The following is a 17,714-nucleotide window of genomic DNA, read 5'->3' as shown; positions in this document are numbered from 1 at the left end:
GCCCGGACTTGTCTGAGTTTTACACCGTCGCTGATTGGATCATGTCCCCTTCCCCGGAACGAATGCTTTTCTGTCTTCCTTAAGGGCAGTGTCTCTGTGGCTCCCTGTCCTGTCTCCATACGTGTCCTTCAGGCTTGAAGGCCTCTTCTCACTTGCACCTGCATCCACTCAGGTGCCTGCTTCCAGAAGCTAGCTTCCCAGCACCCATTCTGCTGACAGCCCAGGGCACAGGACTTTGATCTCTTGGACTGCCCTTGCTCGGTTTTGCCTTGCGGCTTAGGTCTTTGTGTCTTTCTCTCTGCCCCTCACTATTGGTACACCCATAAGAATGAGATATACGCAAGGGGGTCTGTGTGTGTGTTTGTGTGGGGGGGGGCGTGTGTGCGTGTGTGTGCGCTCGCGTGTGTCATATCTGGCACGCGGACCTGTGATTACCAGCCCGCGTGAGGCCAAGAAATGCCCTGAGTTGGAATGCAAACCTTCCCCGAAGCTTGCAGAAGCTCCTATGAGGTGAACTCGAGGTTGTTAACCTGGTCATCTCATGGTAATTAGAAAGTCTGATTGGCAGCTTTAGACTTCTTGATTCAGAACCTCAATAAGCTGGTTAAGGTGTCGCCAACCTTTCATAGGGGCTCTGGGTGAAAAGATTGGGAATGATTGTATGCGGTGCTTAGTGAAACTATTTTGACTTCGCCATCGTACCAGTTATTAGCATTTATTCATGAAATCCGATAGTTCCTTTCTTCAAAGAAATAGCGGTTTTCTTTGAGACGTGCTCTGGTTCTGTCACCCAGGCTGGAGTGCAGTGGAATGAGGAAAGGTCACGGCAACCTCCGCTCGCCCAGCTCAGTCAATCCTGCCACCTCAGTCCTTTAAGAAGCTGGGACCAGAGGACCACAGGGGCCGTGCCACCACGCCAGGCTAATTGTGGTATCATTTGTGGAGACGGGGTTTCTCCATTTGGCCCAGGCTGGTCTCCACCCTGTGGGCTCAAGCCATCTGCCCTCCTCGGCCTCCCAAAGGAGGATGGCTCACGATTACAGGATCATGCCCGGCCGTTTCTTTAAAACAAAACAACAGCAACGACAACCACAAAACATTTTATGGAGTGGCAGTTATCAGTGCCAACTAACAGATTGAGAGTTTGTGTCTAAGAAGTCCTCATGTACTCGCTGATTTCAAAAGAAAGGAAAAACGGAAATCTCACATGTGGTACCTAGTTTATGATTGCAACTAGGTCGTTAATTAGAAAAAGATCAGTGGCCGGGCGCGCTGGCTCACGCCTGTAATCCCAGCACCTTGGGAGGCCGAGGCGGGCGGATCACGAGGTCAGGAGATCGAGACCATCCTGGCTCACACGGTGAAACCCCGTCTCTACTAAAAAATACAAAAACTTCGCGGGGCGTGGTGGTGCACGCCTGTAGTCCCAGCTACGGGGAGGCTGAGGCAGGGGAATGGCGTGAACCCGGGAGGCAGAGCTTGCAGTGAGCTGAGACGGCACCACTGTACTCCAGCCTGGGCGACAGAGCGAGACTCCGTCTCAAAACAACAAAAAACAAAAAACGATCAGTGAACAGCCAAAGTAGAGTTGACCCGAATGCGTTCCCATCTTCTGAATTCTGAGGTGGCCTCCAAGCAGGGAGGCAGTGGCTGGGTGTGGGAGGCAAAATCACAGGGCCAGCACTTGACACCTGCAGAATGCAGAGGCTCAACTTTGCACCAAGCCAAAGGTTCTGGTGTCCACTGGAAGTTTCTTTCCCCAACCCGCATTGACTTTGCATTGTTCCTCCTCCCCCCAGATTTTAACCCTAAGGCAAGTCCTGAGTTTATCTTCGGGAGAATCTCCTCTTGTAGTCTCGAATTGCCTTGGCCATCAGCGGGGCCACTTTCTTGGCAGCCGGTTTCCGGGTTTTGGCGGCGGGCGCCGGGCGCTCATTGCTGCTGCTCAGGCAGGGGTTGGCCCTCTTCTCAGGGAGCCGGTGAAGGACGCTGCTGCTGCTGCTGCTGCTGCTGCTCGTGCTGCTGCTGCTCGTGCTGCTGCTGCTGCTGCTGCTGCTGCTGCTGCTGCTGCTGCTCGTGCTGCTGCTGCCACTGCTGCCGCCGTGGCCGCCGTCCCCGCCGCCCACCAGGCCGCCACCGCCCCTATCGCCACCGCCCACGCCGCCCCGGCTGGAGGGAACGTGGCTGCTGCCCGCGGCTTTGGAGGCTGGCTTGATCTCTCCCTCTTCGGGGTCAGCGGCTCCTGCAGACTTCTCTTGCCTCCTTGAAGCATCATAAGGCGTCTTGGCCCCAGAGTTGAAACAGATCATCTTTGTCTGTCGGCGGATGGGTTTGTTTTCAAGTGCAGATCGGATTTTCGTGGTGACTGCTCGCAGCCGCTGCTCTCGGGAGTCCCGAAGCCGCAGATACAGCTCCCGCCAAGACTCGTGCTCCTGTGGCTTTTCTTCCTTGAAGTCCTGGAGACAATGAATCCTCCATAATTCATCTGTGTCCCCAGCGAGTGCGTGATTGTATTTCTCTCTGCGATACAGCTGATCAGGCGTCCACCCTTCCGGAAGGGGTTCAAGAACCGAGTAGGGGACCCCTCCCACGTCGCCGAGGGCGTCCGGATTGTGTCTAAGCCCCCGGATGCACTGCTGGCGCAGCGTCAGCACCTGGGGCTGGCAGGCAGGCCTGGAGCCCGAGTACACCTGCATCTTTGCATTCACTCTGTGTCCAGTGAAGGCGGCTTCCTCCTGGAACGTTGGTGCGGAGAGTGCTTCTGGCTTTTCCTGGGAGGTCATGGCCTCAAAAGCGGAAAGTAGATCGTAGTTGGCCTGCATCCAGGCCGCTGAGGGGTCCCAGAGCTCTGACAAGGCATGGCTGGGCACCGTTTTCGGCCCCGCGGAATCAGCGCCGGCCACCTGCAGCCTCTCTGACTGGCTTTCCTGGACAGGAGGCAATTTCTGCGCGGAAGCCCAGCGGGACGATTTGTGCCCCTTGCTGTGGCTCACAAGCGCTTCCCCCTGGGGTTGGCCCTGGCAGCCCTGACCCAGCGGAGGCCCGCCCTGAGCGGCGTGAGCGTGGCCTCTTCCGGGTTGCTTCCCGGGCACAGCCGGCTCAGGGCCCTCGGGCGTCGGGAGGGGAGCGGTGTGCAATGGAGGGGCCCGATGGGGGCCTGAATCAGCTGGGGCCCTTCTGGGGCGCTTTCTCTGGGCTCTGTGCTCGCGACTGGGAGACCTTCGGTGAGGTCTCCGGAGCCCCGGAGGTGTTCTGTGTGCTGTCCGTCTGTGCTCAGGACTGTCAGGTGGGCTCCTGGGGACCGTCCCGTTCTCTGGGAAGCCCCAGGCCTTTTCCTGGTCCTGAAGAGCCTCCCCATAGCGCTTTCGGGAAGCGCTCTCCTCGGGGTCCTGTGCATCAGGCCCGGTGTTTGGGTCCACAAGCACCAGCTTCTTCCACCGGGCCGCTAAGTCTCTGGCAAAGTCGCCCACGTGCTGGTGCTTCCGCAGGCGCTTCACCGTCTTTCTGATTCCAGTCTCCGCCAGGATGTCTGCCGTCATGGGCAAGGCGGAGAGTTTCTGCAAATATTTCTCTAGCTTTTTCGGGTCCGTCTTAGTGGCCAGCCGCACCTGCAGCTTCTCCACTGCGTGCAGCGTAGTGGAGCCTGCCGCCATCTCAGCAGAGCTGTGCAGGCCTGGCTGTCCCGGCGGTCGCGGCTCTGTCCTGGGGGCGGCAGGACACGAAGTCTGGGGTCGCGGGTCCTCGCTGCCCGGTTCGGGATGTGGAGTCGCAGCCTGGAGGGAGCTCGGTCCTCGGAGCAGCGGGCCACTGGTTCTGGGGCGCTGGTCCTCGCAGACCGCAGGCCTCGGGCGTGGAGTCACGGCAACCTGGAGCAAGCTCAGTCCTCGGTGCAGCCGGCCACTTGGTCTGGAGCGCCGGTCCTTGCAGACAGCTGAGCAGGCCCGCTTCTGGTCCTCGGGATGTGGAGCCACAGCCTGGAGTGACCTCTGCGGTGCGCCGTCCAAGGCCGAGTGGAGCTCCCGTGCCAGAGCCCGGCCTTATATAGCCAGCCCCAGGCCCACCCAGGGCTGAAGCCCTGACCGCCCTTGGCCCCTGGGCTACCCCGCCCCGATACGTAATCATTGCGTCAGCAAAATGCGGCCAATCAGGACGGTCCACGTCAGGTGGCCTGCTGTGCCCCACAAGTTGTTTAGGTTAATTTCAGCCTGGACACACCCCACTGAGTTCTACCGTTGGCCCTCCGTGTTCGCAGGTTCCACGTCTGTGGATTCCAAAAGACACATGACTGAATCTTCTTGCGAGTAAAACCGAAAATGACAACACCGCAAGACAAAATGGTAGAAAGAAGAACCCACAGAGGATAACAACCCTTTACCTAGGATTGACGTGGCGTGAGGGGACTTGCCAACATTCGTAGAAAAGTGGGATTAAGAGAGAAAAATGAAAAAGGTGTATTTTACTTCTCAACATCGGCTCCATCAAGTTCAATGCGCTTTTGGAAGCAGTGTCTTTTCCCCGCCCTCTAGCCCATCCCTCTAAAACCCCCAGGGTCCTGGGAATGTGACGATTTCCATGAAATCTTTTTTCCATCGTTAACTGAAGAAAACTGGGCGCTTTTTACAGATTTTCTAAGTCTAGGAAACAAAAAGAAGTCAGCAGGCGCCAAATCAGGACTGTAAGGTGGACGCCTCATGATTTCCCGCGGCAAGTCTTGCCCAGCTGCCCTTGTTGGGTGAAAGGCATGAGCAGGAACATTGTCGTGGTGGAGAAGAACTCTCTGGTGAGGACTGTTCTCGCTCCAGCTTTGGCGGCCGACTTTCTGAAAGCGCTCTCCTAGTGAGCAGATGTGATCACGGTTTGGCCCTCCAGAAAGTCAACCAGCCGAATCCCTCTGGCATCCCCCCCAAACGGTGGCCATGACCTCTGCTCTTGACTGCTCCTCTGTGGCTTTGAATGGAGCGCTGCCACCTCTTGGTAGCCACGGCCTCGTGCTTGGTCTTCAGGATCCTGCCGGCAGAGCCACGTTTCATCTCCTGTTAGCAGTCTTGGAAGAAACGCTTCAGGATCTTGCTCCCACCGGCTGTTTAAAATCTCCTCAGAAAGGCTTGCTCTGGCCTGCAGGTGATGTTGGTGCCACGGTTTGGGCAGCCGAATTCCACTCTAATCTTTCAGTCAGAATGAGGCAAACAGAACCATTTGAAATGTCTATGATGTCAGCTATTGTTTCTGCTGTCCATGGCGGTTTGGCTTACTTTTTAAATTCTCACATGACTTTTCTGTCTCTCTCTCTCTCTCTGTGTGTGTGTGAGAGAGTGTGTGTGTGTGTGTGTGTGTGTGTGTGTGTGTGTGTTACCCCTCCGTGGTATGTAGAGAAAGAGGGAAATGTGCTTGCCGTGTTTCCAGTCTTCCAGCTCCCTCACGAAGAGGACCCCAGCGCAATACTGGCAACGCTTCCAGAGCTCCCAGAATGAGGATTAGTTTGTAAATAGGTCGGAAGGGAATTGAACTACCCTGGGTCAGTGTAGTAATATACCAGCAGGATCCTTCGGTGGATTCTGAATTCTGTTTGGGGTAGGTTTATAGTTTGTGTGGGGTTTGTTTCCTTTGTGTCTTTTTGAGAGCGAGTGTCGCGGTGGGAGCAGTGATCTGCTACGGTTTGTCACGGTCTCCAGTCATGAATGAGTTTAGTGGGTGCGGCCGCTGTTTTCAGCAGTAGCGTGATTGTGGGGGCATCGAGGAGCTACGAGGGGCTAGAACTTGCTCCAATTGTTTCCTTGTGTTTTGAGTTGTATTTGCTTGTATCATGTTTGTTTTCCATCTTGGCAGGGGAAACGTTTTCCAGGAAGAAAGGTTGTTGCCAGTGGATTTGATTGCGAGGGACTGGGGTTTCTCGGTGGGAGTGGGGAGGGGCTGCAGGGTGATCGGTGGCTACTCCACCTCCAGAAAGAGCATGTGGCTTCTCCGCCTTGGGGAGGATGTTCTGCTGTCTTGTGAGGTTTGCAGGCCGCCTGAGATTCTCTCTTGAATTGCTGTCGAGAAATAGAGACTGGCATTGTCTCCGGCCCTTGCTGGGGGAGCTTTTCCGAGTTTTTGTTTTTAATTTTGAGACGGAGTTTTGCTTTTGTTGTCCAGGCTGGAGTGCAATGGTGGGATCTGGGCTCACTGCAGACTCCGCCTCCCGGGTTCAAGTGATTCTCCTGTCTCAGCCTCCTGAGTAGCTGGGATTACAGGCGCTCGCCGGCAAGCCTGAGCGCGTTTGGTATTTTTAGTAGAGACGGGATTTCCTCATATTGGTCAGGCTGGTCTCCAACTCCTGACCTCAGGTGACCCGCTGGCCCCGACCTCCCAAAGCGATGGGATTACAGGCGTGGGTCACCGTGCCCGGACTTGTCTGAGTTTTACACCGTCGCTGATTGGATCATGTCCCCTTCCCCGGAACGAATGCTTTTCTGTCTTCCTTAAGGGCAGTGTCTCTGTGGCTCCCTGTCCTGTCTCCATACGTGTCCTTCAGGCTTGAAGGCCTCTTCTCACTTGCACCTGCATCCACTCAGGTGCCTGCTTCCAGAAGCTAGCTTCCCAGCACCCATTCTGCTGACAGCCCAGGGCACAGGACTTTGATCTCTTGGACTGCCCTTGCTCGGTTTTGCCTTGCGGCTTAGGTCTTTGTGTCTTTCTCTCTGCCCCTCACTATTGGTACACCCATAAGAATGAGATATACGCAAGGGGGTCTGTGTGTGTGTGTGTGGGGGGGGGCGTGTGTGCGTGTGTGCGTGTGTGTGCGCTCGCGTGTGTCATATCTGGCACGCGGACCTGTGATTACCAGCCCGCGTGAGGCCAAGAAATGCCCTGAGTTGGAATGCAAACCTTCCCCGAAGCTTGCAGAAGCTCCTATGAGGTGAACTCGAGGTTGTTAACCTGGTCATCTCATGGTAATTAGAAAGTCTGATTGGCAGCTTTAGACTTCTTGATTCAGAACCTCAATAAGCTGGTTAAGGTGTCGCCAACCTTTCATAGGGGCTCTGGGTGAAAAGATTGGGAATGATTGTATGCGGTGCTTAGTGAAACTATTTTGACTTCGCCATCGTACCAGTTATTAGCATTTATTCATGAAATCCGATAGTTCCTTTCTTCAAAGAAATAGCGGTTTTCTTTGAGACGTGCTCTGGTTCTGTCACCCAGGCTGGAGTGCAGTGGAATGAGGAAAGGTCACGGCAACCTCCGCTCGCCCAGCTCAGTCAATCCTGCCACCTCAGTCCTTTAAGAAGCTGGGACCAGAGGACCACAGGGGCCGTGCCACCACGCCAGGCTAATTGTGGTATCATTTGTGGAGACGGGGTTTCTCCATTTGGCCCAGGCTGGTCTCCACCCTGTGGGCTCAAGCCATCTGCCCTCCTCGGCCTCCCAAAGGAGGATGGCTCACGATTACAGGATCATGCCCGGCCGTTTCTTTAAAACAAAACAACAGCAACGACAACCACAAAACATTTTATGGAGTGGCAGTTATCAGTGCCAACTAACAGATTGAGAGTTTGTGTCTAAGAAGTCCTCATGTACTCGCTGATTTCAAAAGAAAGGAAAAACGGAAATCTCACATGTGGTACCTAGTTTATGATTGCAACTAGGTCGTTAATTAGAAAAAGATCAGTGGCCGGGCGCGCTGGCTCACGCCTGTAATCCCAGCACCTTGGGAGGCCGAGGCGGGCGGATCACGAGGTCAGGAGATCGAGACCATCCTGGCTCACACGGTGAAACCCCGTCTCTACTAAAAAATACAAAAACTTCGCGGGGCGTGGTGGTGCACGCCTGTAGTCCCAGCTACGGGGAGGCTGAGGCAGGGGAATGGCGTGAACCCGGGAGGCAGAGCTTGCAGTGAGCTGAGACGGCACCACTGTACTCCAGCCTTGGCGACACAGCGAGACTCCGTCTCAAAACAACAAAAAACAAAAAACGATCAGTGAACAGCCAAAGTAGAGTTGACCCGAATGCGTTCCCATCTTCTGAATTCTGAGGTGGCCTCCAAGCAGGGAGGCAGTGGCTGGGTGTGGGAGGCAAAATCACAGGGCCAGCACTTGACACCTGCAGAATGCAGAGGCTCAACTTTGCACCAAGCCAAAGGTTCTGGTGTCCACTGGAAGTTTCTTTCCCCAACCCGCATTGACTTTGCATTGTTCCTCCTCCCCCCAGATTTTAACCCTAAGGCAAGTCCTGAGTTTATCTTCGGGAGAATCTCCTCTTGTAGTCTCGAATTGCCTTGGCCATCAGCGGGGCCACTTTCTTGGCAGCCGGTTTCCGGGTTTTGGCGGCGGGCGCCGGGCGCTCATTGCTGCTGCTCAGGCAGGGGTTGGCCCTCTTCTCAGGGAGCCGGTGAAGGACGCTGCTGCTGCTGCTGCTGCTGCTGCTCGTGCTGCTGCTGCTCGTGCTGCTGCTGCTGCTGCTGCTGCTGCTGCTGCTGCTGCTGCTCGTGCTGCTGCTGCCACTGCTGCCGCCGTGGCCGCCGTCCCCGCCGCCCACCAGGCCGCCACCGCCCCTATCGCCACCGCCCACGCCGCCCCGGCTGGAGGGAACGTGGCTGCTGCCCGCGGCTTTGGAGGCTGGCTTGATCTCTCCCTCTTCGGGGTCAGCGGCTCCTGCAGACTTCTCTTGCCTCCTTGAAGCATCATAAGGCGTCTTGGCCCCAGAGTTGAAACAGATCATCTTTGTCTGTCGGCGGATGGGTTTGTTTTCAAGTGCAGATCGGATTTTCGTGGTGACTGCTCGCAGCCGCTGCTCTCGGGAGTCCCGAAGCCGCAGATACAGCTCCCGCCAAGACTCGTGCTCCTGTGGCTTTTCTTCCTTGAAGTCCTGGAGACAATGAATCCTCCATAATTCATCTGTGTCCCCAGCGAGTGCGTGATTGTATTTCTCTCTGCGATACAGCTGATCAGGCATCCACCCTTCGGAAGGGGTTCAAGAACCGAGTAGGGGACCCCTCCCACGTCGCCGAGGGCGTCCGGATTGTGTCTAAGCCCCCGAATGCACTGCTGGCGCAGCGTCAGCACCTGGGGCTGGCAGGCAGGCCTGGAGCCCGAGTACACCTGCATCTTTGCATTCACTCTGTGTCCAGTGAAGGCGGCTTCCTCCTGGAACGTTGGTGCGGAGAGTGCTTCTGGCTTTTCCTGGGAGGTCATGGCCTCAAAAGCGGAAAGTAGATCGTAGTTGGCCTGCATCCAGGCCGCTGAGGGGTCCCAGAGCTCTGACAAGGCATGGCTGGGCACCGTTTTCGGCCCCGCGGAATCAGCGCCGGCCACCTGCAGCCTCTCTGACTGGCTTTCCTGGACAGGAGGCAATTTCTGCGCGGAAGCCCAGCGGGACGATTTGTGCCCCTTGCTGTGGCTCACAAGCGCTTCCCCCTGGGGTTGGCCCTGGCAGCCCTGACCCAGCGGAGGCCCGCCCTGAGCGGCGTGAGCGTGGCCTCTTCCGGGTTGCTTCCCGGGCACAGCCGGCTCAGGGCCCTCGGGCGTCGGGAGGGGAGCGGTGTGCAATGGAGGGGCCCGATGGGGGCCTGAATCAGCTGGGGCCCTTCTGGGGCGCTTTCTCTGGGCTCTGTGCTCGCGACTGGGAGACCTTCGGTGAGGTCTCCGGAGCCCCGGAGGTGTTCTGTGTGCTGTCCGTCTGTGCTCAGGACTGTCAGGTGGGCTCCTGGGGACCGTCCCGTTCTCTGGGAAGCCCCAGGCCTTTTCCTGGTCCTGAAGAGCCTCCCCATAGCGCTTTCGGGAAGCGCTCTCCTCGGGGTCCTGTGCATCAGGCCCGGTGTTTGGGTCCACAAGCACCAGCTTCTTCCACCGGGCCGCTAAGTCTCTGGCAAAGTCGCCCACGTGCTGGTGCTTCCGCAGGCGCTTCACCGTCTTTCTGATTCCAGTCTCCGCCAGGATGTCTGCCGTCATGGGCAAGGCGGAGAGTTTCTGCAAATATTTCTCTAGCTTTTTCGGGTCCGTCTTAGTGGCCAGCCGCACCTGCAGCTTCTCCACTGCGTGCAGCGTAGTGGAGCCTGCCGCCATCTCAGCAGAGCTGTGCAGGCCTGGCTGTCCCGGCGGTCGCGGCTCTGTCCTGGGGGCGGCAGGACACGAAGTCTGGGGTCGCGGGTCCTCGCTGCCCGGTTCGGGATGTGGAGTCGCAGCCTGGAGGGAGCTCGGTCCTCGGAGCAGCGGGCCACTGGTTCTGGGGCGCTGGTCCTCGCAGACCGCAGGCCTCGGGCGTGGAGTCACGGCAACCTGGAGCAAGCTCAGTCCTCGGTGCAGCCGGCCACTTGGTCTGGAGCGCCGGTCCTTGCAGACAGCTGAGCAGGCCCGCTTCTGGTCCTCGGGATGTGGAGCCACAGCCTGGAGTGACCTCTGCGGTGCGCCGTCCAAGGCCGAGTGGAGCTCCCGTGCCAGAGCCCGGCCTTATATAGCCAGCCCCAGGCCCACCCAGGGCTGAAGCCCTGACCGCCCTTGGCCCCTGGGCTACCCCGCCCCGATACGTAATCATTGCGTCAGCAAAATGCGGCCAATCAGGACGGTCCACGTCAGGTGGCCTGCTGTGCCCCACAAGTTGTTTAGGTTAATTTCAGCCTGGACACACCCCACTGAGTTCTACCGTTGGCCCTCCGTGTTCGCAGGTTCCACGTCTGTGGATTCCAAAAGACACATGACTGAATCTTCTTGCGAGTAAAACCGAAAATGACAACACCGCAAGACAAAATGGTAGAAAGAAGAACCCACAGAGGATAACAACCCTTTACCTAGGATTGACGTGGCGTGAGGGGACTTGCCAACATTCGTAGAAAAGTGGGATTAAGAGAGAAAAATGAAAAAGGTGTATTTTACTTCTCAACATCGGCTCCATCAAGTTCAATGCGCTTTTGGAAGCAGTGTCTTTTCCCCGCCCTCTAGCCCATCCCTCTAAAACCCCCAGGGTCCTGGGAATGTGACGATTTCCATGAAATCTTTTTTCCATCGTTAACTGAAGAAAACTGGGCGCTTTTTACAGATTTTCTAAGTCTAGGAAACAAAAAGAAGTCAGCAGGCGCCAAATCAGGACTGTAAGGTGGACGCCTCATGATTTCCCGCGGCAAGTCTTGCCCAGCTGCCCTTGTTGGGTGAAAGGCATGAGCAGGAACATTGTCGTGGTGGAGAAGAACTCTCTGGTGAGGACTGTTCTCGCTCCAGCTTTGGCGGCCGACTTTCTGAAAGCGCTCTCCTAGTGAGCAGATGTGATCACGGTTTGGCCCTCCAGAAAGTCAACCAGCCGAATCCCTCTGGCATCCCCCCCAAACGGTGGCCATGACCTCTGCTCTTGACTGCTCCTCTGTGGCTTTGAATGGAGCGCTGCCACCTCTTGGTAGCCACGGCCTCGTGCTTGGTCTTCAGGATCCTGCCGGCAGAGCCACGTTTCATCTCCTGTTAGCAGTCTTGGAAGAAACGCTTCAGGATCTTGCTCCCACCGGCTGTTTAAAATCTCCTCAGAAAGGCTTGCTCTGGCCTGCAGGTGATGTTGGTGCCACGGTTTGGGCAGCCGAATTCCACTCTAATCTTTCAGTCAGAATGAGGCAAACAGAACCATTTGAAATGTCTATGATGTCAGCTATTGTTTCTGCTGTCCATGGCGGTTTGGCTTACTTTTTAAATTCTCACATGACTTTTCTGTCTCTCTCTCTCTCTCTGTGTGTGTGTGAGTGTGTGTGTGTGTGTGTGTGTGTGTGTGTGTGTGTGTGTGTTACCCCTCCGTGGTATGTAGAGAAAGAGGGAAATGTGCTTGCCGTGTTTCCAGTCTTCCAGCTCCCTCACGAAGAGGACCCCAGCGCAATACTGGCAACGCTTCCAGAGCTCCCAGAATGAGGATTAGTTTGTAAATAGGTCGGAAGGGAATTGAACTACCCTGGGTCAGTGTAGTAATATACCAGCAGGATCCTTCGGTGGATTCTGAATTCTGTTTGGGGTAGGTTTATAGTTTGTGTGGGGTTTGTTTCCTTTGTGTCTTTTTGAGAGCGAGTGTCGCGGTGGGAGCAGTGATCTGCTACGGTTTGTCACGGTCTCCAGTCATGAATGAGTTTAGTGGGTGCGGCCGCTGTTTTCAGCAGTAGCGTGATTGTGGGGGCATCGAGGAGCTACGAGGGGCTAGAACTTGCTCCAATTGTTTCCTTGTGTTTTGAGTTGTATTTGCTTGTATCATGTTTGTTTTCCATCTTGGCAGGGGAAACGTTTTCCAGGAAGAAAGGTTGTTGCCAGTGGATTTGATTGCGAGGGACTGGGGTTTCTCGGTGGGAGTGGGGAGGGGCTGCAGGGTGATCGGTGGCTACTCCACCTCCAGAAAGAGCATGTGGCTTCTCCGCCTTGGGGAGGATGTTCTGCTGTCTTGTGAGGTTTGCAGGCCGCCTGAGATTCTCTCTTGAATTGCTGTCGAGAAATAGAGACTGGCATTGTCTCCGGCCCTTGCTGGGGGAGCTTTTCCGAGTTTTTGTTTTTAATTTTGAGACGGAGTTTTGCTTTTGTTGTCCAGGCTGGAGTGCAATGGTGGGATCTGGGCTCACTGCAGACTCCGCCTCCCGGGTTCAAGTGATTCTCCTGTCTCAGCCTCCTGAGTAGCTGGGATTACAGGCGCTCGCCGGCAAGCCTGAGCGCGTTTGGTATTTTTAGTAGAGACGGGATTTCCTCATATTGGTCAGGCTGGTCTCCAACTCCTGACCTCAGGTGACCCGCTGGCCCCGACCTCCCAAAGCGATGGGATTACAGGCGTGGGTCACCGTGCCCGGACTTGTCTGAGTTTTACACCGTCGCTGATTGGATCATGTCCCCTTCCCCGGAACGAATGCTTTTCTGTCTTCCTTAAGGGCAGTGTCTCTGTGGCTCCCTGTCCTGTCTCCATACGTGTCCTTCAGGCTTGAAGGCCTCTTCTCACTTGCACCTGCATCCACTCAGGTGCCTGCTTCCAGAAGCTAGCTTCCCAGCACCCATTCTGCTGACAGCCCAGGGCACAGGACTTTGATCTCTTGGACTGCCCTTGCTCGGTTTTGCCTTGCGGCTTAGGTCTTTGTGTCTTTCTCTCTGCCCCTCACTATTGGTACACCCATAAGAATGAGATATACGCAAGGGGGTCTGTGTGTGTGTGTGTGGGGGGGGGCGTGTGTGCGTGTGTGCGTGTGTGTGCGCTCGCGTGTGTCATATCTGGCACGCGGACCTGTGATTACCAGCCCGCGTGAGGCCAAGAAATGCCCTGAGTTGGAATGCAAACCTTCCCCGAAGCTTGCAGAAGCTCCTATGAGGTGAACTCGAGGTTGTTAACCTGGTCATCTCATGGTAATTAGAAAGTCTGATTGGCAGCTTTAGACTTCTTGATTCAGAACCTCAATAAGCTGGTTAAGGTGTCGCCAACCTTTCATAGGGGCTCTGGGTGAAAAGATTGGGAATGATTGTATGCGGTGCTTAGTGAAACTATTTTGACTTCGCCATCGTACCAGTTATTAGCATTTATTCATGAAATCCGATAGTTCCTTTCTTCAAAGAAATAGCGGTTTTCTTTGAGACGTGCTCTGGTTCTGTCACCCAGGCTGGAGTGCAGTGGAATGAGGAAAGGTCACGGCAACCTCCGCTCGCCCAGCTCAGTCAATCCTGCCACCTCAGTCCTTTAAGAAGCTGGGACCAGAGGACCACAGGGGCCGTGCCACCACGCCAGGCTAATTGTGGTATCATTTGTGGAGACGGGGTTTCTCCATTTGGCCCAGGCTGGTCTCCACCCTGTGGGCTCAAGCCATCTGCCCTCCTCGGCCTCCCAAAGGAGGATGGCTCACGATTACAGGATCATGCCCGGCCGTTTCTTTAAAACAAAACAACAGCAACGACAACCACAAAACATTTTATGGAGTGGCAGTTATCAGTGCCAACTAACAGATTGAGAGTTTGTGTCTAAGAAGTCCTCATGTACTCGCTGATTTCAAAAGAAAGGAAAAACGGAAATCTCACATGTGGTACCTAGTTTATGATTGCAACTAGGTCGTTAATTAGAAAAAGATCAGTGGCCGGGCGCGCTGGCTCACGCCTGTAATCCCAGCACCTTGGGAGGCCGAGGCGGGCGGATCACGAGGTCAGGAGATCGAGACCATCCTGGCTCACACGGTGAAACCCCGTCTCTACTAAAAAATACAAAAACTTCGCGGGGCGTGGTGGTGCACGCCTGTAGTCCCAGCTACGGGGAGGCTGAGGCAGGGGAATGGCGTGAACCCGGGAGGCAGAGCTTGCAGTGAGCTGAGACGGCACCACTGTACTCCAGCCTGGGCGACAGAGCGAGACTCCCTCTCAAAACAACAAAAAACAAAAAACGATCAGTGAACAGCCAAAGTAGAGTTGACCCGAATGCGTTCCCATCTTCTGAATTCTGAGGTGGCCTCCAAGCAGGGAGGCAGTGGCTGGGTGTGGGAGGCAAAATCACAGGGCCAGCACTTGACACCTGCAGAATGCAGAGGCTCAACTTTGCACCAAGCCAAAGGTTCTGGTGTCCACTGGAAGTTTCTTTCCCCAACCCGCATTGACTTTGCATTGTTCCTCCTCCCCCCAGATTTTAACCCTAAGGCAAGTCCTGAGTTTATCTTCGGGAGAATCTCCTCTTGTAGTCTCGAATTGCCTTGGCCATCAGCGGGGCCACTTTCTTGGCAGCCGGTTTCCGGGTTTTGGCGGCGGGCGCCGGGCGCTCATTGCTGCTGCTCAGGCAGGGGTTGGCCCTCTTCTCAGGGAGCCGGTGAAGGACGCTGCTGCTGCTGCTGCTGCTGCTGCTCGTGCTGCTGCTGCTCGTGCTGCTGCTGCTGCTGCTGCTGCTGCTGCTGCTGCTGCTGCTCGTGCTGCTGCTGCCACTGCTGCCGCCGTGGCCGCCGTCCCCGCCGCCCACCAGGCCGCCACCGCCCCTATCGCCACCGCCCACGCTGCCCCGGCTGGAGGGAACGTGGCTGCTGCCCGCGGCTTTGGGGGCTGGCTTGATCTCTCCCTCTTCGGGGTCAGCGGCTCCTGCAGACTTCTCTTGCCTCCTTGAAGCATCATAAGGCGTCTTGGCCCCAGAGTTGAAACAGATCATCTTTGTCTGTCGGCGGATGGGTTTGTTTTCACGTGCAGATCGGATTTTCGTGGTGACTGCTCGCAGCCGCTGCTCTCGGGAGTCCCGAAGCCGCAGATACAGCTCCCGCCAAGACTCGTGCTCCTGTGGCTTTTCTTCCTTGAAGTCCTGGAGACAATGAATCCTCCATAATTCATCTGTGTCCCCAGCGAGTGCGTGATTGTATTCCTCTCTGCGATACAGCTGATCAGGCTTCCACCCTTCCGGAAGGGGTTCAAGAACCGAGTAGGGGACCCCTCCCACGTCGCCGAGGGCGTCCGGATTGTGTCTAAGCCCCCGGATGCACTGCTGGCGCAGCGTCAGCACCTGGGGCTGGCAGGCAGGCCTGGAGCCCGAGTACACCTGCATCTTTGCATTCACTCTGTGTCCAGTGAAGGCGGCTTCCTCCTGGAACGTTGGTGCGGAGAGTGCTTCTGGCTTTTCCTGGGAGGTCATGGCCTCAAAAGCGGAAAGTAGATCGTAGTTGGCCTGCATCCAGGCCGCTGAGGGGTCCCAGAGCTCTGACAAGGCATGGCTGGGCACCGTTTTCGGCCCCGCGGAATCAGCGCCGGCCACCTGCAGCCTCTCTGACTGGCTTTCCTGGACAGGAGGCAATTTCTGCGCGGAAGCCCAGCGGGACGATTTGTGCCCCTTGCTGTGGCTCACAAGCGCTTCCCCCTGGGGTTGGCCCTGGCAGCCCTGACCCAGCGGAGGCCCGCCCTGAGCGGCGTGAGCGTGGCCTCTTCCGGGTTGCTTCCCGGGCACAGCCGGCTCAGGGCCCTCGGGCGTCGGGAGGGGAGCGGTGTGCAATGGAGGGGCCCGATGGGGGCCTGAATCAGCTGGGGCCCTTCTGGGGCGCTTTCTCTGGGCTCTGTGCTCGCGACTGGGAGACCTTCGGTGAGGTCTCCGGAGCCCCGGAGGTGTTCTGTGTGCTGTCCGTCTGTGCTCAGGACTGTCAGGTGGGCTCCTGGGGACCGTCCCGTTCTCTGGGAAGCCCCAGGCCTTTTCCTGGTCCTGAAGAGCCTCCCCATAGCGCTTTCGGGAAGCGCTCTCCTCGGGGTCCTGTGCATCAGGCCCGGTGTTTGGGTCCACAAGCACCAGCTTCTTCCACCGGGCCGCTAAGTCTCTGGCAAAGTCGCCCACGTGCTGGTGCTTCCGCAGGCGCTTCACCGTCTTTCTGATTCCAGTCTCCGCCAGGATGTCTGCCGTCATGGGCAAGGCGGAGAGTTTCTGCAAATATTTCTCTAGCTTTTTCGGGTCCGTCTTAGTGGCCAGCCGCACCTGCAGCTTCTCCACTGCGTGCAGCGTAGTGGAGCCTGCCGCCATCTCAGCAGAGCTGTGCAGGCCTGGCTGTCCCGGCGGTCGCGGCTCTGTCCTGGGGGCGGCAGGACACGAAGTCTGGGGTCGCGGGTCCTCGCTGCCCGGTTCGGGATGTGGAGTCGCAGCCTGGAGGGAGCTCGGTCCTCGGAGCAGCGGGCCACTGGTTCTGGGGCGCTGGTCCTCGCAGACCGCAGGCCTCGGGCGTGGAGTCACGGCAACCTGGAGCAAGCTCAGTCCTCGGTGCAGCCGGCCACTTGGTCTGGAGCGCCGGTCCTTGCAGACAGCTGAGCAGGCCCGCTTCTGGTCCTCGGGATGTGGAGCCACAGCCTGGAGTGACCTCTGCGGTGCGCCGTCCAAGGCCGAGTGGAGCTCCCGTGCCAGAGCCCGGCCTTATATAGCCAGCCCCAGGCCCACCCAGGGCTGAAGCCCTGACCGCCCTTGGCCCCTGGGCTACCCCGCCCCGATACGTAATCATTGCGTCAGCAAAATGCGGCCAATCAGGACGGTCCACGTCAGGTGGCCTGCTGTGCCCCACAAGTTGTTTAGGTTAATTTCAGCCTGGACACACCCCACTGAGTTCTACCGTTGGCCCTCCGTGTTCGCAGGTTCCACGTCTGTGGATTCCAAAAGACACATGACTGAATCTTCTTGGGAGTAAAACCGAAAATGACAACACCGCAAGACAAAATGGTAGAAAGAAGAACCCACAGAGGATAACAACCCTTTACCTAGGATTGACGTGGCGTGAGGGGACTTGCCAACATTCGTAGAAAAGTGGGATTAAGAGAGAAAAATGAAAAAGGTGTATTTTACTTCTCAACATCGGCTCCATCAAGTTCAATGCGCTTTTGGAAGCAGTGTCTTTTCCCCGCCCTCTAGCCCATCCCTCTAAAACCCCCAGGGTCCTGGGAATGTGACGATTTCCATGAAATCTTTTTTCCATCGTTAACTGAAGAAAACTGGGTGCTTTTTACAGATTTTCTAAGTCTAGGAAACAAAAAGAAGTCAGCAGGCGCCAAATCAGGACTGTAAGGTGGACGCCTCATGATTTCCCGCGGCAAGTCTTGCCCAGCTGCCCTTGTTGGGTGAAAGGCATGAGCAGGAACATTGTCGTGGTGGAGAAGAACTCTCTGGTGAGGACTGTTCTCGCTCCAGCTTTGGCGGCCGACTTTCTGAAAGTGCTCTCCTAGTGAGCAGATGTGATCACGGTTTGGCCCTCCAGAAGGTCAACCAGCCGAATCCCTCTGGCATCCCCCCCAAACGGTGGCCATGACCTCTGCTCTTGACTGCTCCTCTGT

The 17,714-nt window shown here is 56.5% G+C and overlaps 3 protein-coding genes and 1 pseudogene across 5 annotated transcripts in view; 1 reads left to right on the top strand and 3 right to left on the bottom strand.

Annotated features, from left to right (window-relative positions):
* Positions 1–17,714, top strand: part of LOC105489360 (katanin catalytic subunit A1 like 2) — a 277,022-nt gene that overhangs the window by 137,605 nt on the left and 121,703 nt on the right. The gene's annotated exons all lie outside the window — the stretch shown is intronic.
* Positions 1,782–3,653, bottom strand: LOC139360137 (elongin-A3-like). Its single transcript, XM_071085853.1, has 2 exons — positions 2,114–3,653; positions 1,782–1,945 (listed from the first exon to the last, which is right to left on the bottom strand). Exons 1-2 carry the CDS (start codon positions 3,651–3,653, stop codon positions 1,827–1,829), a joined length of 1,659 nt encoding a protein of 552 aa, XP_070941954.1. The 3' UTR covers positions 1,782–1,826.
* LOC139360136 (elongin-A3-like) lies at positions 8,167–10,037 on the bottom strand (annotated as a pseudogene).
* Positions 14,551–16,422, bottom strand: LOC139360135 (elongin-A3-like). Its single transcript, XM_071085852.1, has 2 exons — positions 14,896–16,422; positions 14,551–14,733 (listed from the first exon to the last, which is right to left on the bottom strand). Exons 1-2 carry the CDS (start codon positions 16,420–16,422, stop codon positions 14,596–14,598), a joined length of 1,665 nt encoding a protein of 554 aa, XP_070941953.1. The 3' UTR covers positions 14,551–14,595.

Source organism: Macaca nemestrina, chromosome 19, assembly GCF_043159975.1.
Source record: "Macaca nemestrina isolate mMacNem1 chromosome 19, mMacNem.hap1, whole genome shotgun sequence".
Classification (NCBI taxonomy): domain Eukaryota; kingdom Metazoa; phylum Chordata; class Mammalia; order Primates; family Cercopithecidae; genus Macaca; species Macaca nemestrina.
This window is presented reverse-complemented; position numbering and strand designations above follow the sequence as displayed.